The 24809-nt window shown below is 32.5% G+C and overlaps 1 protein-coding gene across 1 annotated transcript; it reads left to right on the forward strand.

The window, feature by feature from the left end:
* The first annotated feature begins 14631 nt into the window (after positions 1 to 14631).
* Positions 14632 to 22964, forward strand: LOC127076458 (probable LRR receptor-like serine/threonine-protein kinase At1g05700). Its single transcript, XM_051018120.1, has 13 exons — positions 14632 to 14745; positions 14834 to 15377; positions 15464 to 15936; positions 16232 to 16373; positions 16464 to 16535; positions 20691 to 20762; positions 20849 to 20929; positions 21074 to 21228; positions 21309 to 21526; positions 21615 to 21738; positions 21858 to 21920; positions 22006 to 22195; positions 22331 to 22964. Exons 1-13 carry the CDS (start codon positions 14649 to 14651, stop codon positions 22734 to 22736), a joined length of 2637 nt encoding a protein of 878 aa, XP_050874077.1. The 5' UTR covers positions 14632 to 14648; the 3' UTR covers positions 22737 to 22964.
* The last annotated feature ends 1845 nt before the right edge of the window (positions 22965 to 24809 follow it).

Consider the following 24809-nt stretch of genomic DNA (forward strand, 5'->3'; position numbering starts at 1 on the left):
GTACAAACATGTGGATTAAAGAACTTCCGCTTGAGGGAAAGCATAATGGATTAACTCACTTGAGGGGGAGATTGTTGAGAAAATAAGTGTGAGTTATGTTGAGAAACAAGTGTGAGTTTTAAGTCCTACATTGCTTAGAAAAGTGGACATTGAGCATTTTATAAATAAGAGGACTTATACATCTATCACCTGAAAATTTTGCGTGAATATGTGGTGTCTCTTTCACTTGTTTGAGTTTTTGATCCAATATGAATGTTTCCCCCTCACGATGATCCATCAATTTGTTGGTTTGTAAATCTTCCTCAACCAATTATCTTCATACATTGAATATTCATCAGATATGGAGAAGAGATCATATATTTGTTGTCCAGTATATTGAAGATCATAAACTATATATAAGTTGATGACTAATTAGGATTCTTATTATTCTGAAATTGATCATTCTGACATCCTTTCATATTTGAAACTCATATTTAATTATTTAATTAATTAATTACTAAATAAAAAATTAATTAATCTTTTTAGTTTTATTTGATCATTTAATCTATTATAACTCTTAATTTAATAAATAATTAATATATATATATATATATATATATATATATATATATATATTATATATATATAATATATATATATAAAATATAATAATTAAATAATATTTAAATCTAAAATATTTTAAACACTATAAAATTTTCAAAATTAATTGATTTCATTCATTGACTTGTTTGCCTGAGTCAATTTCAACTCTCCATTTCTCCATTTCTCCCTGCTTCTTCTGAAGCAATCAACATTACTCACCTTTGCATCATTTATATAATTCGCTTATAGTTGATGATTGCTCTTTATTTTGTTAAAAATTTCAAGATAATTTTTTTTTATGAGAGATAATATTGTATATTACATAAACATATGCAAAGAGGATATAAACAAATCAACACTGTCTTATTTCCACGATGCCTACCTTTTCCAAATGAGAAGAAATATGAAAAGTACAGTTACAATTCCTTTTTATTATTTTTATTTGAGATCATATACGTGTGAATGTGTGACAGGTTGAGTTCTTTATTCTTAAACAACGTCTTTTTTATATAACTGTTGCATCGGAAAGGAAATAAAAGAATTTGTTGTTAATCAACTAGAAAATAAAAATTTAAATACACTGTTGTATTAGTAAAATAAGAATGAATTGCGATATGACTTAGAAATTAAACCATTGAATTAGTAAAATATGAATGAATTATTTACATAGGATATATATTTTTGCGAAAGTCACAAGATAGTTGATGATTATCCAATGGTTGGTTGTTTAACAATTTTACAAAATTATTTTAATTATAGTATATTGAATTTTAACTATTGAAACAAAAGCATGACGGATGATAATGACTTAGATTTTTTGTGTTATTATTGTTTTAAATGTCAACACATATATTGAAATAAACAACTGTGAAAAGAAATAATATGTTGATCCAAATTTTAATTCATAATTTTATATAATATGTTAGTACAGATTAACCACTAGATTGTTAACGAGTAACAGGAATGACAATTTAATGTGGATAAACAAATACCATATTAAAGTAAAATATACTATAACAATTAGTATTATATAGGTGTCGAGCTTGTCCGGAACGTGATAGCTTAAGTTAGGGACTGGATGTGGTCCGCTTAAGTTAAGGGTGGGGTGTAAGTCCGATAAGAGTTAATCATATGTGTGTTTGATATATAGAGACTAAACAATATTAACCCATATGATCATTGAGCTCAGACAAGACAAGGGACCATCAATTAATGGTTGTTACGCTCGTATGAGGGGAGAATAACATAAACTAACATAAGTACACTAAATAGTTGTAACTAAATAGTTGTAATCGCTAGAGGATGAATGGGGAGGTTGAGGTATAAAAAGTCATAGGGCTAGCCGAACAAAGGGATAGAACCATAATCATACAAAAAATTAAGGCTTTGTTGACTATGCAATCAACGAGTTCATAACAAAATCAATGTTTTCCAATGATAAGAAATACCGCCAAACAATAACAATGATGATCGGCATACCATAACAAAAATGATGGCCACCATAGCAAAATGGAGTTTTGAAGGGCAATGTGAAAAACTTACAACAAAGACAACAACAATCATTCGTTTTGGAGGAAAACGAGGTGTTTCTTGATCTCTAACGTCTTTCCACGAAAGTTTGTGATGCTCTTGTCCCTGAAGGATTCAAATCGCCTCTATTAGTATCTTTTAATGACAAAAATTCTCAGGAAGACCTTACCTCCCTCAATTCCCAAAAGACCATAACTGGTGCATGGGGTTCTCTTAAATACAAGTTATTGGCAGGAATGCTTCAGGAGGCAGTATTAAGATAGTATATGAACTTGTCAAGGTTCTCCATAACTAGCTACCGAGACCTTGCTAGAAAACCGATTCATCTGTTCTCAACAAGTAACCATAGAAGGGTCTCGACAACTAGTTTGTTTAATGTTTGTCAAAAAAATATTGAATTCTTGAGACAATATTTTTCCAGTTTTAATGAAGTAACTACTAAAATGTGTTTGGATGATATAATTGGAATTACTTAAGAAATTTAAAATCCGTATTAAAATTTTATTTGTTAAATTTTTGGGGTCATTTTTACAAAATTTAAATTTTTTTTGCCAAATTTAAAATTTGAGAAATAGAGACTAATTTGCAATTTTAAAAAATTTAAAGGAACAGTTTATAAAATTTAAAACTAATAAGAATTAATTTGTAAATTTTGGAAATATTTTGGGGATCAATTTTAAAATTTCGGAAAACATGAGGACCAACTTGCAAAATATAAAAATTAATTGACATTACATGTTATGGAAGGAATTTCAAATTCTTTGATTCTATGTTTTATTTCAAAATCATTAAAATTAAAATTGGACAAAATACTTCATAGATTATCATTGCCTTCACCACCAACTATACTCGTACTCCCATACCGGTAACACTCGTACTCCCATACCGCTACATGTTTTATTTCACACTTCTCTCTCTCTAAATAATCTCTTTTGTTTACTTTCTATCTCTAAGAATTTAGCTGTAGTGCTTTTTGAGAAAATGTTTTTGCAATTGAGGAAACTTTAATTCTAGAAGGGTAGATTTGTAAGTTAACTAAGGAACTTTTGTTTATACCTTGGTTGAACATTTTCTCCACTTAAGAATTGTTTGTTTGTGCTCGAAGTTAAACCAATAAAAATCTTTGGTTTGAGATTTATGTGATCAAGTCTTCTGTTTAGGTTTGAGATTAGCTTGTGGTAAAATATCATAGGTTATTGGTTAGACTATTATAAAACCAAGACTAGGTTAAGTCTAAACCCAGTATTAAAAGCTTGTTATGGTTCGAGATCAACCTCGTGGTAAAATCTCACAGGTTATTGGTTAGTCTAGTATAAAACCAAGGTTTAGGCTCGAGAGCTCATCCGAGTGTTAAAAGGTCTCAAAGTTTGTTTGAATCTTAAAGAGTAATCGCTCTAATATTCTTGTGGAAAGGAGACTAACCATTTTGATCCCCCGTATGGAAGGCAGACTCACCGCTTATCTCTCGTGTTTGATGTTTAGTTCGAAGTTAGCTATAAAATTCATTTTTCCTTATATAAGGGGGGGTTCAAGAGTTTAACCTAATAAAAGCTCTAAAGTTTATTAGATACTCTCAAGATCAATTCTTGGGAAGAAGAATATATCTTTTTCTTTGTTTGACCAATCCTCTATAACTTCTTGTGTCTTCTCTTTTCCCTTAACTCTTTAATTTCTGCACTTTAGATTTTGCAATTTTATTTCTCTGCTACTTAATCTTAACCATGTTTCAAAAATATTTTCAAACTATGATTTTATCTATACATAATCAAACAAAATATTTTGAAAAAAAAACTCACAAGTGGATAATGGAGCCAAGATGTATCAAACATTTACATGACTTCTTGCTTAAAATTTTGTCGATAAAATAAGCAAATACATATGTAATAACAAGTCACATGGGTGATTGAATTATCTGATTATGATATAACTTTTGTGGAAAGAAATAAAATTAAATCCCAAGCTATTGATCTTTCTTGTGGAGTTAAGCTCAGCTCTAAAGGAAGAAGATCCTTACACATAGATATTGTATGTGGATGGATCTTCCAATTAGAAGGAAATAAGAGTAGTGTTTGAGGAACTATGCAGCATCTTGATCAAGTTGTCTATACAATTAGAATTCAAAACTAACAACAACTAGAGAGAATATAAGGCCTTAATGTTGGAATGAGTTTAGCAAAAGAAATGGGGGTCATAAACCTTTGTGCTCAGAATGACTCTCAATTGGTCAAGAAACCTAGTGTTAGGTGAGTATTTGACCAAAGAAGTACATTTTTAAGATATTTAGAGAAGGACTAAGACATGGCCAAATGTTTCAAACAATTTGAAATGATCTATATTCCAAGAGAGGAAAAATCTAGGGCAGACTTTCTCTCAAAGCTGGCCAACACCGAAAGACAAGTCATAACAAGACGGTGAATAAATATACATTGTTGGCTCCTAGCACAATAATTGAAACCATACTTTTCATGGAGATAAGACAGACATAAGAGTGGAGGTCACCCATAATCAAATATTTGAAAAATGAGAAATTACTCAAGGATGAATCATAGGCAAATGGTTGAGAAGATTGCCAACCAAATACATTATAATGGTGGACGATATATATAAAGTTGGAAGATCTACGTGTATGCTAAGATGCTTGGCTGAAGATGAGGTTGATTCGGTCATGCTAGAGGTGTATAAATGTGTGTGTGGTAGCACATAAAGGAAGAGCATTAGAAAATAAACTATTGCAAGCAAGTTACAATTGACCAAACATGTTGAAGGATAAAAACTCATATGTCGGAAAGTACGATAAAGGCCAATTTTTATCAAGCTTACATCATGCCTCATATGAGATATTGCAATCAATCACCTCACCTTGACCATTTTTTCAATAAGGGGTTTATATCTTTAATCTTTTTCCTTTTTCTTCCACGTGACTAATATTTTCAATTGTAGGAGTAGATTACTTCACAATATGGATAAAGGTTGGGACAATACCCTTGATTGTATTAGAAATGGTTAAGCATTTTTATTGGAGACAGATGATAAGTAGGTTTGGGGATCAAGATATATTGTCTCTAATAAAGGACTCAATTCACCGGCTCAATAGGATTAGAGTTCTATTAGCACCTTGGTATACTTATAGAGTTCATCTCATTAGAAGACTCGTTGGCTAACGAACATGTTGGGTCTATTAACAAGGTCATCCTACAGATGACCAAGAGGAAGTTAGATGAACCAATGGGTCTTTGGATAGAACAGTTACATGAGGTATTCGATTTTAAGCCATCCAGTTTTTCAATACTTATATTTGTCATATTCTTGCCACATATGTTAACGTGAACATTAAGGATTCCTTCAAGAATCATAGGTGTTATGGTCGTACCAAACAACTCAACATTCAAATACAAATGAGACTCTCTTAAATATGGTGTATGGAGTTAATGTTATGCTTCCCATTGAAATCAAGACATCAATATGGATGAGATAACATTTCAATGACGAATAAAACAAGAAAGGACTTGATTGTGCAACTGGTCTTGTTGATGAATTCATAAAAATAACCCATATTCAAGAATTCACTACAAAGAAACAGGCAGCAAGTCATTACAAAACTCGAGTAGTTCCCAAAGATTTAAGGGAGGGAAACTTAGTACTAAAGCAGATAGAGAGACCCACTAAGCTTAACAAGTTGCTTCCTAGTTGGGGGGAGAATACTCAATATGCCAAAAACGATCACGAGGAGTTTACAAGTTGGAGAGCTTAAGTGGTGAGGAAGTTTCCAAATGTTGCAACGTTGTGAAGTTAAGACATTATTATAGTTTAAAAATGTGATAGGGTTATAAAGTGCCATCACAAAGTAACACGTCAAAAAATACATTAATAAAACGTATATGCTCCCTTAGGGGTTTGTGCCCTTCGGGCTCACCATGTTCCCTATGTGGTTTGCACCTTTTGAGGTCACAATATGCTTTATGGTGTCACCGTGACCCTTAGGGGTTTACGCCCTTCAGGTTCACCATGTTTCCTATGCAGTTTGCACCTTTTAAGGTCACAATATGCTCTCTGGTGTTTGTGTCCTTCGGGTTCACCATGTCCCCTCTAGGGTTCTCCCATCTAGATTCACCATGTGCCCTTCGGGGTTCGCATCCTCTGGGATCACCATGTGCCATTTGGAGTGTGATATTTCCAAATTTAAATTTATGTATTTTTCCAATGAAGAATGTTCATATTAAAATATTTGATGAAGTCAATTATTTCAAAAGACATAACAAAATACTTAAAATTTTAGAGCTAGGAAATAAAATACAAAAAACTTGTAACAAAAAGAAGTACACGTAAAATTTCAGCATTTAGAGCAAATTCGCCTGGCTGAAAGTATACATCTGAATTTGTCACCACCACCAAGTCAGGGTTGTCTACATACAGATTGGTTCAAAAAAGGGAGGGAAATATCCTTATCTCCTTTTTCAGTATCATTGACCACTTCAGTTTCATCCTCAGGATCCATCTCATCCAACAGTTGATAATTTACAATTGTTTTAAAATAACCTAACTCTCCCAAATATAGGTTTGGATATACAAAACTAACTTTTTGTTTAGCCTTCTCAAAGCATTGGTCAGCGATATAAGGGAATCCATGCAAGTTTCCTCCATCTCAATTTTAAACTTTTGCACATAGAGTTTTCATTGTTGATCACCGTCTTCAAACCATTGAGTCTAGTCTCAACCTGAGTAATATTTTCACTTTGGTTTCGAAAGGTGTCCTCCAAGAGTTTTTTATCCTCCAACAATTTATTTTATCTATTTACATGCTTCTTCCATAACGGTTCGGGCATCTTTTTAACCCTTCTCAAAAGTTTTCAATCTCTCATTAGCAAAGACAAGAAATGCATTATCCATGTAATTTTTCTCTTTTATCTTCTTCATGTCAGATTTTAAATGTCTCCCTTTGTTTTGAGAAGCTTGTGACTTCAAACACCTCTCTTTCCATTGCATCACTTCTCATTAAATATATCCCTATTAGTTGGATGATTTTCTAGAGACATGTATTATTTTCATTTCTGACATCACTAGACACATTCAGCTAGTCATAGAGAAAACCATCCCACTAAAGTAGTTTTCCCAAAAATGGAACTCAAAGGAACCTCTTTATGAAGAACCATTACTTCCACAACCTTGGAATGGTCCCTTTTATGATTTAAGGGAATAGAAAGTCTCTAAAGTAGTGCAAAATATTACAAGATCCACCTTCTGCTTCTTGGGCAGGGAAGATAACTTCACATCAAGATTAGTTAGGGGTTGTTGAATGATTAGAGGAATATCCTGAACGATTTTCCATTCGACTACCGTCTTCCTTTTCTTAAAAGAGGTGACTTAAATTAAAAAATAGAGTTAAAAAAGGCATCACTTACCCAAAAAAAAAACCATGAGTGAAGGAAATTCTCCCTCATACCTCAACAAATGCTTTACACTTACATGTCATAATTGCTCTAAGTAGTAAACCTGCATCTTTCTCGATCTCGCTAAGTGTTATGAAAAACTGATAAAATAATTCAAAGCAATTGGTAGAATTATCAGAGTTCAAACACATCAAGAAATTTTATGTGTGAGGACCAAGTCAACATTTGACCAAATCAAACATTGACCGTTGACCGATTATTGATTTTTTAATTAAAAGTCAACCCTACCAGAAAATGTATTTTTCCTCTCTTCATCATTTGAGATTTTAAGACATACTTCAATAATCTCCACCTTGACTTAAAATTGTGATGATGTAAAACCCATCAATCACCTTGATATTCTCTACCATGTTGAATCATTATTCAACAACCTGGATTAAGTTCAAGCCGCCCTATAACCTTGAACTTACACTTGCTTCCAACCACTTTTTCATGTTTCTGTAGTCTAACAAGACCACAACCATGGTTCTTCAATAATCTTTGACTTTTATTGCTTTCAAATGCCTCTCTAAAGGTCCATATTTCTGAGTTTTACAACCCTTCATTCATATTCAAAGCAAAACACTCAAGGCCAACACAATCCTCCCTCTGAGATGATATAATCTCTTTCCTTACCTTATCACGGGTCAATTGATGATTAAAGGCTTCTGTAATCATTTCCTCACTACTCACTATTACAAATGATACATGTCATATCCGATGAGAAATGGATTCACCTCGGTTACAATACCGAGGCAAAGAAGGGTGACATGAAAAGTGGGAACTTTACCCCTCGATGTTTATAAAGCCGAGGTTTAAATACAAAAGATCAAGAGTTCGATCCTTAGCAACAACATATTTTTATTTTCAAAACTAACTAGTGTGCGCAATATATCTCTCGGTTTTATTAAATAATTGAGATAATAAGATATGTTTGTACGTGGATTTTTTACTTCAACGGAGGGGCTTAATCAATTTTAATGCTACATAAATATGTTTTGATTCTTATTTTACTGGAAGGCCTGTATCATTTTGTACAGATGCATAAACTATTAAATTGTTACAGAATACCAAATTAACACATAATACCAAATCAAAAACAAATAACAAAGTTAGTATTCCTTTTTATACATAATTATAAATTTACACGGTGGAAAAACCAAATCTACAAATTTAAATTGTTGTCATCAACACATGAAAATATCAAAACCTTTATATGTACAAATTCAGCTTATAACAAAATAAAAACTATTGTTGTTGAATTTCATGACAAGATGATAAGAAGACATCAACCCAAATTGATCTGATATCATCTATCTCTTCTTATGAGAATGGTGTATTATCGTTAAACTCCTATAATTAGAACAAAGTTTAAATTATAGTAAGCTAACAACAACAATATTAACTTAAGAAATATACATAAATTACATGTATATGGATTAAGCTAATACCTTACGCTTGCTCCATCTATTTGTAATGTCTTCGGTGACAATATCATGCATATGTTTGATAACATAGTATCCATAAAAATAGTTGTCAGATTGTCTTCTCGACTACAAATAATATTCATAGAGTTAATATGTAATACACAAAAATAAAAAAATATCAAAAATCACAAAGAATACTTACTTTTGGGGTAAGGATCCTTGGTCTTTTACAAATTAAATTATACTTCATTGCATTGTATACCTCCATCGTTCTATGTACATATGTCAGCAAAAATTAACCACGCATAAAAACTATTCAAAACTAAAGGTCAAATTTGAATAAAAACTAATACCACTTACCCACATATAGCGTTTAACATAACTTCATTAAGGAGATTGTTCATAGAGCAAAGCATAACTATAGTATTTTTCCTCGGGCATATAATAATTAGTTGTCAATGATTACTGCATAAACTTTCAGAATAATTAATAATATGTGTACAATTTATTTATAAATGAAAACATAAATTAATATATACTTACGCATGAAAAACGAGGTCAAATAACATTCTTTGTTCTTTTCTATCAACGTGTCTTGTAAGTAAACTTTGATATTGTTTGCCACCATACCACCATGAAGGCTAATGGAATTTGGATTTATGATAAAATACTTTCTTAAACCTCTTTCAAACACATATCATGCAAGTACCTGCAAGAGTCAAATATTTATTGTTAAAGTACGAGAACACATGAATATAAATAGAAACGATCAACGTGAAAATTATACTTACGAGCACTACAATTGTAATATGTTAACATCTATCCATTCATCCCCCTTTAAAAAATACTTAATAGTAGACTTAAGAAGTATGTAATATTGATCTGGAACATGACTTAATTGAATATTCTCGCAGATATCTGGAAGACTCTCTACTATCATTTTTAATCTTTGAGTTTTATCTACTTATTATGGTGTGGTTTCAATATTGTCCTGGTAGGCATATCAACTTTCTTTTTTGCTTGTACCATCCATTACTTTCTCTTGAATGTCCAACTGGTCTGAATTCGTTTGGTTGAGTAAACCCAATGAACTCATTCTGTGCATCATAAAAACAACATAAATATAATACGAAAATCAAAACGCATACAATAATAACAACAACATACAACACAATTTTTTTAACTTATACTTATACCTCAAGCACATCACGGATACATTTCACGAATAACCTCCCATACTCCTCATCATTCGCATTCTTTTGCTCCATCTCAACCAACCTCTCTCGCTCCTCTTGCTCCTTCTGGACCTGCTCCCGCACCTTCTGCAACAACCTCTCTTCCACCTCCTGCAACATCCTATCCCGCTCCTTTTCCTGCAGCTTCCAAAGTTCCTCCTGATTCCACTTCTCTCTTTCATCCACCAACATATCAGTAACTATCTCTTCAATCTCTTCCTTACTATGTACTATTATAGTTGATTGAGAACATCCAGAAAAATCTTGAAGTCAATGCCTCTTCCAAGACCACAAACACGCCTAGGATGCTCCTCGGTTCTAATCACTTCAACCAAGATGTCATGACGATCTTCTGGAACGAAAAGGTCGGCTTTGGATTGTTCGACCAATAAATCCTAAACACATATAAAATTTCATCTTTACCAAGTTGATTTAACCAAAATAAATAATATTGTTGAAAAAAATCTACTTACAATCTTTTCAGCCATTTTACGTGTAGCCTCTGATGTGAACTCACCGTCTTTTCTTTAACGTGCCCTCTTCTATTTCTCATGGCGTAATGGTGGAGATGGAGTGTGATCAAGGATTATAGAATCACCCATCTCTTGTGCCCTTTGTTTTCTTTTTTCTTAAATCACCGTCTTTTCAAGTTTGTCATATCCTCCACGAGACAATCTATGTGGATAGACATTTCTAGATCTATAAACTTTCCTTTTTTGCTCTTAGCCAAGAATTCGGGAGTGGTAAGGGACTTTACAAATTTCTCCAAACAATCCTAATTAATAAATGAATACATTGTGTATGGAGACTTTTCTATACTTTTAGCTGTTAGATGAGTGATACAATCATAGGTGAGTTGTGTTTTAAAGCCTTTCCAACGCTCACCAGCATATGTAAGCACCTTCTTTTTCACCTTACTATCATATGGACTAACATCAAACACCTCCTATGTTTACACAATATAGTTTTTATTAGTATTAAATAAAAAATTAAATGATCATACATACTTGTAAAAAAATCATAAAACTCGATATAAATACCGTAATATCAGTCCATAAGCTATCTTTTAAATCATTATCAACATCGTGTCAATTATCCAACAAAATACTCACTTTACTTCTACCTTTTAATGCAACGTAACCCGTAAAATCCTCAGCATGTTTACCATAAGCCTTGTCAGTTACAACATCAACTCCAATCAGGTAGCAAATACCTTTTTTGTGGGATTTTTTTACCTTGGTATACATCGTGGCACCTCTAGTTTTTATTTTATGTTTTGTATTTGTAGAGGTAGTTGTATGAGTCGTGGAGGTTTCATTCAGCGAGACACCAACATCTTTCGGGTGAGTCGTTGATGTTGTATGGGAGTTATTTGTCGTATTGGCTATTTCAGTGATACTAACAATAATGCAAGTGAAAAACTAATGAAGTTAGGCCATGACTGGTGAGATATAAACAAAATGAAAAAATTATGATCAAGAGAAACCATTTTAGTGATACTAAACCATTTCAATGATACTAAAGCATTTCGGTGATATGAACTAAAACCATTTCAGTGATATAAACAAAAATGTGATAAATAAGTACCTCAAACGTGATTATGAAGATTCAGTTAAGGTTGGAAATAGAGATGATGTTCGTGTTTTGATGAGAGAGACGGTGAAAATCGCCAAAAGTTGGAAGAGTTTTGATGAGAGAGTGACGATGAAAATCGCCTAGGATTTCTGCGCGAAGAATGATGATGAAGTTAGAGTGTTGTTAAACGAAAAAGTTAGAGACTAGTTATTTGAAGTATTTCATGCAAAACAATCTCATGTCGTTTTTTTAGAGAAAATCGGCGTGTATTAATTAATTAAAAATAAAATAAAAAGTAAAAGTGATATAGCGTCATATTCTGGGAACTCAATTAAAAGATCTTTCACATCGGTTTTAAAAAAAATGAGATATATGAGTTCATAAAATAAAAAATAAAAGAAGCTTTTGAAAAAAAATAATTAATTAATATTTACACAATATATTACCTGGTACATGTAACCGAGGTTAATAAAAATATAAAAAATAAAAAATTAACAATGAAAAAAAGAGTAGCTGAAAATGCCTCAAGTAAGAAATACTAAAAAAATCATAGAAAATAAAAATAACATAAAAGTCAGTACCTGGGATTTTAAGCGATGTATATATATATATATATATATATATATATATATATATATATATATATATATATATATATATATATATATATATATATATATATATATATATATATATATATATATATATATATATATATATATATATATATATATATATATTACCGCGGTGTTTAAGTAAAACTGAGAGAAAATGTTTTTAGTAAAATAAAACATAGTGCTCTCAGGATATATTCCCTCGATTTTTGAATGTTCGAGTTGAAAGTTTCGTCATAAAAATATCTTATTTGTAGTAGTGACTACTAGTACCCATAATAGGAAAATCCACCTCAAACCATGTTTTCTCTGTTATAGTTTCTAAAAGCTTCATCCCTAATTCTTTACTCTTGTTCTTTTTACAAAACCCATTGATAGTATTACATCTATGATTGATGAACTTTGATCCTCCAAGTTAAGAAAAATATGGCCGACATGGTGTTGCATTTAATTTAAGGCTTTAAATACTAAAGATTAAAACCCTAGTCGTATAGGTCGTAAGTTCCAAAGGTCATAATCATTATGCTAGTTTAAAAATGAAGATATGAAGTTCATAAAGAGTATGAGAAGGATTGAAACCAATTAGAAGAAAAGGCAAAACATTTGTCCCCTATATATCTCGTGTTTGGGGGACTATGTGTCGATATGTCTATAATGACCTTTGTATGTCTGGTTTCCTTATAAATCAAAGCACTTCGCAATATACGCACTGTACTTGGAAAATGTGTATTGTTGTGCCTATAGAAACCTATGTATGATTGGTTTCCTTATATGTCAAAGAATTGTGTCCCTACATGCCTCGTGCTTGGGGGACTTTGTACCGATATGGGCCTATACAAACCTTTGCACTCTCAACACTAAACCCATAGAAGAAATATAGGAAAATAGTCGAGAGAACCACAAGAGCTCTCTTTTTGGAATAGGTGGAAATCTCTCCCGGTCTCGTGATCAGCTTAAGTTAGGGGTCAGATGCCAATTAAGCATCAAGGAGTCATACCCATAAATAAGCTCACACAATCTCGTGGTCAATTTAAGTTAACGGCGAGATGCATGCTCAATATCATATGCAGTCGTACATAATCATTTGGTATATATATATATAGGCAACAATATTAATAACCTTTTGTGGCGTTAAGTTTAGACAAGAAAACGTCCATTAATGGTCGTTATGCATAGAAGAGGGAGGCACTAGCATTAACTAACATAAATATTGTAACAACCATAATCGCCAAAGGAAAAGGGGAAGTTGAGGTATAACAAGGCTAGGCATGGCAATATAACTCGTACTCGCTGGTACCCACCCGAACCCGTCTCGAAGTTGACAGGAAAAACCCGCTTTGACTGGGTTTGGGTTTGGGTTTTCCCCGATTATAAAATATTGGAACGGGTCGGATAATGAGGATACTAGTACCCACCCCGAACCCGCCCCGTTTATTTCATTATGTACATTATTATTTATTTTTGATAATTTAGAATATTAAATATGTGGTCAATATTTTGATATTTTAATTTTAATTTATTATTTAAAATATTTGAAATGTATGTATGAAATTTTTTTAGATTGTTTTATTTTATTATTTGTAATGTAATTTTATTTTGGAAAAAATAAATATTTCTATTATAAAAATTGATTTCATTAAATGAATGGTGGCGAGGCGGGGATACCCGAACCAAACCCGAACCCGTTTGGGACGGGTTTGGATTTTGATTCTCCATCCCCGTTTGGGTTTGGGACTGGAAGCGGTGATTGTTTGGGGATTCGGGTTTGGGTTTGGGGAGGTAAAAACTGTCCCCGCCCCGCCCCATTGTCATGCGTAAACAAGGCATAGGTGTAGAAAACTGGAGCTTTGTTAACTATATATATATATATATATATATATATTATATATATATATATATATATATATATATATATATATATATATATATATATATATATATATATATCTATATATATATATATATATATATATATATATATAATATGGGATTAGCTATCTCTTTAATAAATTATTCCAAGAATTTAATTCAAATTATTTTTTTTTAGAGTAGGACATGTTATGAACTCCTACACATGTTGATAATATTGCTTGGAAACCTAAAGACAATAAAAGCGACCATATACATTCATTCATATATCATTATAAAATAGATAATATACTACAAGATGACACCATTAAAATTGACAGCGGAAGACGACTCTCTTGCAGTATAAATAAATCTCTATATAGCACTCATCATTCATTAGTTGTATGCCTAATGAAGCAAACAATGGTGGGAATGTTGATGCATTTTCTTTCACTACTCCTTGGTGTCCTTCCTATTTTGGTTTTGATACAAGCTCAGGATCAATCAGGTTTATTTTCTTCATCACATATCTCTTACTACTAGTCACTATTATAGTTAAAGTTATCGTAATTTATTCATTTATATATATATCTCAGGATTCATAAGCATAGACTGTGGTCTACCTGAACATTCGAGCTATGCTTCGACAAGCACAGGCATAAATTACATTTCAGATGCTAAATTCATAGATACAGGTGTAACTAAAATAATACCACCCCCTCTAGGCAACACTATTCTACAGCAACTACAATATGTGAGAAGTTTTCCTAGTGGAGTGAGAAATTGTTACAGAATAAATGTAACAAATGGTACTAAGTATTTAATCAGAGCTTCTTTTTATTATGGAAACTATGATAATCTAAATGAGCCACCAGAATTTGATATTCATTTTGGACCTAATGCGTGGGATACAGTGAAGTTCATCAACTTATCACGCATCACATCCAGTGAGATCATTTACACTCCATCACTAGATTACATACAACCATGTCTTGTTAACACAGGCAAAGGAACTCCTTTCATTTCAGTTATAGAATTGAGAACTTTGAACAATAAAGCTTATGTCATATATTCCCCTAAATCAGTACTATCAGTCCTTTTTCGATATGATATGGCTTCCATCACAAATTTAGAATACAGGTAAGATTTTATATAACTTATCTGACATGGCTTCACAGATACGAACAAATAACTCAGTTTTTTTTGGTCATGGGTACAACGGACAGATACAAGGATGATGTTTATGACCGGGTCTGGTTTCCTTTTAAATGGGATGCGATGAAAAAACTAAGCACCGATGAGGATGTTTTAAATTCGGATAGTTTTGAGCCACCATCAATTGTTATGAGCACTGCCGTTACACCATTTAATGCCAGTGCCCCAATACAATTGTTTTGGGATTCAGATGATGTAAATGACCAATACTACTTCTACATGTACTTTAATGAGGTTGAGAAGCTGGCTGAAAATGAAACTAGAGAATTCAATATCATGATGAATGGAGAACTTATGTATGGACCTGAGATACCTCCATACCGATCAGTTGATCCCATAATTAGTACATCAGCTTTGACTGGAGCCAAAAGGTATACATTTTCCCTTGAGAAGACAGAAAATTCAACCCTTCCACCCATCCTCAATGCCATGGAGTTTTATAAACTAATAGACTTCTCACTATCAGAAACTCAACAGGATGATGGTATGTTTGTTCTGCACTAAAAATATATTTATTAATATACTCATGATTATCTTACATATTTTTTCTATAATAAATATAAACCATTTCATTCTTTTAAAGAATAAATTTGTAAAACAATAGAATTAGTCAACAAAATTTAATATATCAACCTTGTTCAATTTCATGTGATTTATTTAACACTGACTTATATTTAAAGACAAAAATAATATTTGATTTTTAGTGTAATTTGTGTTGTAAACTTTGTGCAAATTGGCTTGAAATCTCTTTAAATATTATTTTGAATACCTTGCACTAGTTGATGCTATCACAAACATCAAGAAGACTTATGGGGTGACTAGAAATTGGGAAGGAGATCCATGTGGTCCTGTGAAGTATATGTGGGAAGGTCTAAACTGCACTATGAATGATGGCCTTGACCCTCCAAGAATCACATCTTTGTAAGTTTGCAATCCCTTAAATAAAATATATGCATAAATAATTCAAAAACATTAATTGTCCTCTGAAATTATATTTGAAATTGTGATTAGGAATTTGTCTTCAAGTGGATTGACAGGGCAGATAGCATCTTCTATATCAAAGCTCACCATGTTGCAGTATTTGTGAGTTCTTAATCTCATTTGATTAAATAAACTACTAACTGCATAGTATTTGTGGATGAATTCTTTTAGAATTGAAGGAAGACTTCAAATTTAAGTTATAAGGTAATGCTAACTTGTGCCCCAAGGGCATAAGTTAAGAGATAAATATAGAAACAAATTCTTGGAAATTGTGTATTGAATTTGTTAAAAATTTATAATTAATAATTTTATTTATTTTTTCAAAACAAATTTTCTATACCGGTCAAAATTGAAAATTTGGTTTGATTTGATTTGGTTTGAAAATTTGTTTGGTTATTAGAAAGTATCAGAAAGTATTGAATTTAGTTTGATTTGATTTGGTCTGATTCAATTTTGTACCGGATATGAGTACAGACCAAAGGAAGATACTTTCTGATAGAAGAACCAAACAAGATTGAATCACACCGGTCAAAATTGAATCAAATCAAATCAAATCAAACTAAATGAGACCAATCCAAACCAAATTAAACATAACCAAACCAATAAGATATCCATAATACAACAGAAGAAACTAAAGGATATACATGACCAAAATCAGAATCAACACTAAGAGAATACATTGAAATCGTATACAATCCAATCTCCATCTTTGAGCATACACAGTAAGAGACGATATGCCGATATAAATTAATGATTAAACAAACATATATTTTCCTTGGATAACACCAATCATCAAAATAAAATAGTTCAAGGACAAGTGACAAATAGTTCAAGGAAGATCAAAACATTAATCTTCAGACTTGACGAACTATGTGGTTATTTCTCTGGACAGTATCTTGTCTCTAACATAGTGACAGTCTATTTCTATGTGTTTGGTCCGTTCATGAAAAATTGGATTGGATGCAATGTGAAGTGTCGCTTGATTGCCGCATATGAGTTGTGTGGCTTGAAGGTCTCCCAACCCAAGCTCTGAGAGAAAATTATTAAGCCATGCATGTTCCTTTGAGGTTGTTGTCATAACATATTCAGCTTCAACACTGGATAGTGCAAACGTGTTTTGTTTCTTGCTCCTTCATGAGATCATATTTCCTTAAATAAAAACACAATATCCAAAAGTGGATCTCATATCTGACGGTGATCAGGCCTAGTCTGCATCTGAGTAACAAGTGATTTTAGCATCACCATTTTCTTCATATAATAGCCCTCTTCCTAGTCCATTCTTTATATATATGAGAATCCGATTAACTGCGTCCCAATGACTATCACAAGGAGCATTCAGAATTTGGCTCACAATGCCCACTGCAAATGTAATATCTGATTTGGTGACAGTAAGATAATTGAGTCTACCCACTAGACGTCTATATCTTCTCGGGTCTTTCAATAGCTCTCCCTGACCCTGAAGAAGCTTGGAGGACAAAACGGTGTTGCTGAACGGGAACTTATTCACCAATCATCATATGCTCATACACCACAACAAAACGGTGTTGCTGAACGGAAGAATCGTCATTTAGTTAAAACCACACATACTCTTTTATTTCATCACTGTGTACCTTATCATTTTTGGGTGATGATCTCCTCACATCCTGTCACCTTACAATCAAATGGTTTTATAAGTCCTTCGATTATCTTAAAGGACTTATGATATCGACGTCTTGAAGGACTTATGAAGCCATTCGGTTGGTAAGGTGACAGGGTATGAGGAGAGCATCACCCAAAAATGAGAAGGTATACATTGTGATGAAGTAAAAGAGTATGTGTGGTTTTAAGTAAATGACGATTCTTCCGTTCAGCGACACCGTTTTGTTGTGGTGTATGAGCATATGATGATTGGTGAATAATTTCTAGTGGTGTTAAAAAAAGATTGAAACGGGGATAACATATATTCACGAGCATTATCAGTGCACAAAATTTTAATGGAAGTGTCAAACTGATTTTTAATTTTAGCATAAAACTCTTGGAATATATGAAAAACATTTGAACAATCTTTTATTAGAAACAACCAAGTATATCATGAGAAATCATCGACGAAAGTTACAAAGTAATAATATCATAAAGTTGAATTGACATGACTATGACCCCAAATATAATAATGAACTAAAGCAAAAGGTGATGCAACACTTTTATGTACGCGTTGACAATAAGTGTTACGAGTATGTTTGCCGAATTGACACGATTGACACTCAAATGATGAAAGCTTAGAAAAAATAGGAACTAAAATATGCATTTTATTAAGGCTAAGGTGACTCAAATGTTAATGTGTAAGGTCTTGATAAGCAATAGAAGCACATGCCGCCTGTGGAGATAGATGATATAATCCTCCAAACTCAGTCTCTGCTTCAATCTTCCGTCTTATACGTCGATCATGGACATAAACATAATTATTATTAAAAAGGACCGAACCATAAAGAGTACGAGTGAGCTTGTTAACAAATATTAAATTAAAAGGACAATAAATAATATAAAGGACAAAGTCTAAAGAAAAGTTTGGAAGTGGGTGTGCCGGACCAATGCCTTGAACTTTGATTTTAGAGTCATCTGCCACAGTGATAGAAGGCAAAAAATTAGAATAAGGCAATTGAGATAAAAGATATTTATTATCAAATATGATCAGAGGCACCAAAGTCAATGATTCAATGATCAAGAGAGGATGTAGAGACAAAGGCTACAAGATTATCAGACTGAGCAACAGTGGCAAATGATGATGGTTGATGGGCTACTTTAACTTGAATGAACTCATTATAATCAACGGTAAGAATAATATTGTCTTTGATGATAGTTGGTTGAGTAAATTCAGCAACTCGTGGTTATCGTTGTTTTTCTCTTGTCTTTATACGACATCCAACTTCAATAGTTGCAGCTAATATTATGGTATTGACCACCGCATCCTCCGGTTCATCCATCACGACCATGATAATGGGAAGCAGGAGTAAATGATTAAGTGGGAGATGAAGTAGGAACTGGTATAAAAGCATGAGGTGTACCCAAGCGCAACAGTTGTTCACTAACGGCTTCAGAGTTAGGAACAGTGGATCCTGCTAAAATTTGGTTACGAACGAAATCAAGTTCTAGCGGTAGTCCGACAAGTGTCATGATCATGAAAAACTATTGTGTTGTTCAACATGAGTTATTGCATCTTTTTTAAAAGGCATTAGGATTGTGAAATTTTCCTTCAACGCATCAAGCTTACTCATATATGCTTGGATATCCATATTCTCCAATTTCAAAGAGTTGAGTTAGAGGATGACACTTTAAAGATAATGGACATCGTTTGAGAAGACTTTCTTAGCCTTTTTCCAAACCTCATAGTAAGTAGTAAAGGCTTGGTATTTTGCTTGGAGATTAGTTGTTATGCAAAAACCATAACATGGTGCATAGAAAAGCATCAGTGTGTTTCTACTTATCGCATTTGGTGGCGAGAATATTATTTGATTGTGTGGTTAGACGATCTTCATATGCTTGACCATGAAACCATATTTTGACAGCACCGGTCCATATATTGTAGTTGGATGTCCTGGTTAGTTTCTCACACGGAATAAATGAAACCTTAGTAAACGTGATAGAATCGATGTCTTTCATAAAAGTTGATGGCTTGAAATAAAAAGTGAGAATATATCTAGAGGGCATGATGGCTTGAAATAATATGAATAACAAAGTAAAGAATAAGAAATAGGACATGATTTTAATAATGTGAATAACAAAGAAGAGACGAAGGAAGAGGACAATGTAAATATTATAGTTTATAAAAATAGTGGTTACAAAGTGAAAATATAATCAAAATAAATTCACTAAACTACATTTATTCCAATTATAAAAGAAAAGTTACATAACATATTATCTAACACCACCAAAGAGCAGGTAGCATGTTTTTTAGGATATATATACACACACGTCTTTTAACTTTAAAAAAAGACTAACTATGTAATATACAACTTTTTGTCACCCATTTTTCATCTTCTTTGCCAAATCCAGAAAAACCAAAAAACAATATCAAACCAGAATAAAAAAATCCACTGTCTTCATCACTTTCCATCTCCCAATAAAATCAGAAAAACTATCTTCGGTTCAGCTTTGTGATAATAAAAACAAAAAACCAGAAAAAATTAAAATAAAATCTCAATCAATAGATATTCTCTAACTAACTTAAATTTATAAAGTATCTATTTAAATTGAATTGCATGTTCTATCGTTTCCTTTCAGGGATTTATCCAATAATAGCTTAAATGGTTCCTTACCTTATTTCTTGGTGGAACTAAGGTCACTAAAAGTACTGTAAGTCTCATGAAAATTAATTTCATTGATTATTATTTTAAAATAAAAAACAATTGTGTCATATTTACTTTGTCACGTGTTTGCAGAAATGTGAGATATAACAATTTTACAGGATTAATTCCAAGTGAACTCCTTGAAAGATCAAAAACAGGTTCTTTGTCACTAAGGTATATATGTCACATACTCCAAACTATATTAATTCACATTATATTTAAGAAAGGCACATATTTGCAATAAATATTTTCTCTATAATAGTTATATTCAATAATAGCATGTTTTTATCTAACACATTTTACTTTTACTTCTTTCAGTGTAGATGGTGATAGTAATAGTGATAGTGATAGTATTCCCCCAACAAAATCAGGCAAAAACAAGAATTTGTCTGTACCGCTTACTGCATCATTTTCGGCATTAGGTGTAATCCTTTTGATTTTGCTTGGATTTTGGATATTCAGAAGACATAAAGGTATTTCTTGGAGGTCTTTTTTATTCTATAAATGGTGTAGTAATAATACATTTCTAAACTTTTTTCCACATCCCAAGTAGTTACGTCTTCAAATTCTAAGAAAGAAGATTCAAAGAATTCAAAACAACAAGTATTCAGCTATGGAGACATTATAAATATTACTGAAAACTTCAAAACTATTATTGGAGAAGGAGGATTTGGAAAAGTGTACATTGGCATTCTACAAGATCAAACTCATGTCGCTGTTAAAATGCTTTCAAGATCATCGATACAAGGTTATAAGGAATTTCAATCCGAGGTTAGAAATTATGTTCAAGTTTAAAATAACCGTATCAAGTTTTGATTTTAGTTAGGTTACATTGATTGAGATAAAATTTTCAATGCAGGCACAACTTCTAACGATTGTTCATCATAAAAATTTGGTCTCTCTCATTGGATATTGTGATGAAGGTGATATGAAAGCATTGATTTATGAGTACATGGCCAATGGAAATCTACAACACTTGTTAGGTAATTTGTATTATATCAGCAATATCTTAAAGGCTAACAAGTGAAGAATATTTTTTCCTACATGCCTTCGTTTTAAAGGATTGCTTAAAGTTTCAAGACAAATGTTTATTTGATTTCAGGGGGAAATTCAAATATCTTAAAATGGAATGATAGACTTAACATTGCAATTGATGCGGCATACGGTAGCGTGCTATTTATAACAACGTCTTTCTTTTTTGTGTTATATATATAGCTTTAAACTGTATTTAATTGGTGATGGTTATTTAGGAATTGATTATATGCATAATGGAATTAAACCCCCTATTGTGCATAGAGATTTGAAGCCTTCCAACATATTATTGGATGATAAAATGCATGCCAAGATTGCAGATTTTGGTCTAAGTAGAGTTTTTTTTAATGACATTGATTCACATATATCAACGCGTCCGGCTGGTACATTTGGTTATCTTGATCCTGAGTAAGTATCTACGTGAAAATTAAATTAGAATAACCATATTCAACCATTTATTTAATCCAAGAATAGATTGAAAAGAATGAAAAAAATATAAGTTTAAGGATCAGTCATGCAATTTATTTGTTTGTGTTTTAATAGATGTCAGAGAACGGGAAACATAAGTAAACGAAATGATGTGTATAGCTTTGGGATAATTTTATTTGTGTTGATTACGGGTCGTCAAGCGATAGAAAGAGTCGCTGGAAAAAGCATTCACATACTTGAATGGGTTACTCATATAATCGATAGAGGAGATATTAAAAATATCGTTGATCCAAGATTGGAGGGGAAATTCAACATGAATTCGGCATGGAAAGTGGTAGAGATTGCAATGTCATGCATTTTGGAAGCTGCAAATGAAAGGCCAGACATAAGCCAAATATTGGCAGGGCTAAATGAATGTTTATCTATGGAAATGGTTCAAATAAATAAAGGAAGAGAAAGAGGTATAGTTGAATTTCCTTCTGTAAATATGGGACTTCAATCTTCTCCTTTAGCTAGGTAACCACTCTATGATGATGTGTTTATTCTATATTCAGTGTGAGTTTGGATTTTCTAGTATGATAGTTTTTATTTTGAAAGTTTGATAAGAGAGAACAAAGAGGTTGTTTACCAACTACTATTGTGTGACTGATGCTTAATTAAAAGCAATATTTTCCTCCTAATATATAAGGAAGAATAATGTGTATGAAACATAAATAAATTGTTAGTTTCTTACATTTATTTTACTAAATTATGTGTCCGATTCAAAATATTCTGAAGTCAGATTGATATTCGTTTATATCATGAACCAAAGCTTTTTGTTCTATCATGCAATTGTGTTTATTAATTAGTTTCTCAATTCTTTGTTTTCTATCATCAATGGCGTCAAGAACTAATCCAATCTAACATGTTCACCATAGATAGATTCAGTGTTTTATGTTCATCTAAATGTTGGTCCGAATTCAGTAACTATCACACAAAAATTAAATGTCAATAAGTATGTAGCTTGGAGCAGTTCCATGCGGAGAGCACTTGGACCGCAGAACAATCAACCTATCATTGAAGGATTCATGCAAATTCTAAAGTTTGAAGATCTCCATTGAGAAACATGGGAAAGATATAATCATTTGAAACACTTTTGGTTCATTAATTTTGTTTCTGACTCAATTTCTCAAACTATAATTTTTCATAAAAATTCAATTGATGTGTGGGACGATCTTAAAGAGATATTTTCTAAAATTAATCATGTTTGTGTTGCAACACTTAGATTCCTTAGATTCCAACTCAATAGTCTTAAACAAAGATCTAAAATAATTCTTGAGTACTTCATTAAAATTATTACTCTTTCGGATTAAGTAAATGCATATAGACCAATTACATCTTGTATTTGTCTTCACTCTTGCAGATGTGAAGCAATGGGATCTACAAGAAATTATATTCTTAAGGATGAAATAATTCAGTTTCTAACTAGTTTGAATGAGTCATTTTCTGTTCTAAAGACACAAGCTCTGTTGATGGAAGCCTTACCATCAATCAATAAGGTATATTATCTAGTGGATCAAGATTAAAGAAACAATACTCCTACGAATCCAATATTTTATGTGGTTTAGGGCTTTTTTACGGTGGTGAGAAATCATGTTCAATGGCATTTGTGGTGATGGAAAAGTAAGCTCACGTGAGGTGAGAAACTTTGTAGCTTTTGGAGTATATCGTGTATGTTATCATTTGTCCTTCTCAACCCTAGGGTTGGGGTTTTTATAGAGGCTCGTGATGCTGGAGTTATGGTTTTTTAGGAATGATAATCGCCCACTTAGTCATAGTAGTATACTATTGAATCCCTACTTCTTAGGGAGACATAGATTAACCTATTGACCCTGAACTCTCTCTAACCGAGACGCGTCTTTTTCCATGTTTCCCATGACGGAGAGAGTAGGGAGAAGTTAAGGCGAGGTTGCCCACAAATGTGGGCTATATAAGGGTGTCTTCCTTAATGGAGGTATAATTCTCCCCGATCTTAACAGGTCTTTACAAATATATCATTGTACAGTCCCTCAAGTACAAGAGCTTTAATAAAGGGTAAAATGATTTAATTGTTTATTGTCTCTCATGGGTGGTAACATGTTGAGCATGTATGATGACATTATAAATCCTTCAAACGTGATAACACACTGAGCATATCTGATGAGACTCTAAGTCCTTGAAACGAAGTATTGAGTCTCTCGGGTAAGACTTCGGTCAAGACCCTCAGGAAAGACTTTTAAGTTAAATCTCTTGGGGCAGAATTTGGTCAAGTCCCTTAGGAAATACCTTTGGCTGAACCTTGTCTGGGGAGATTCTAAGTCCCTCAGGCGAGGTGTTTAGATGAGTTTGTTCGATAGGAATCTCAATACCTCAAGCGAGATAACACATTGAGCGTGTCTGATGAAACTCTTAGTCCCTTATACGAAATACCACATTGAGCTTATATAATGAGAATCTAAGTCCCTCATGCGAGACATTGAGTCTCTTAGGAAATACTTTTAAATTAAGTGTCTCGGGCCAGACTTTGGTCAAGTCCCTTAGGCGAGACCTTAGGTTGAACCTTGTTTGAGGAGAT

Source organism: Lathyrus oleraceus, chromosome 4 (genome assembly GCF_024323335.1).
Source record: "Lathyrus oleraceus cultivar Zhongwan6 chromosome 4, CAAS_Psat_ZW6_1.0, whole genome shotgun sequence".
NCBI classification, from domain to species: Eukaryota; Viridiplantae; Streptophyta; class Magnoliopsida; order Fabales; family Fabaceae; genus Lathyrus; species Lathyrus oleraceus.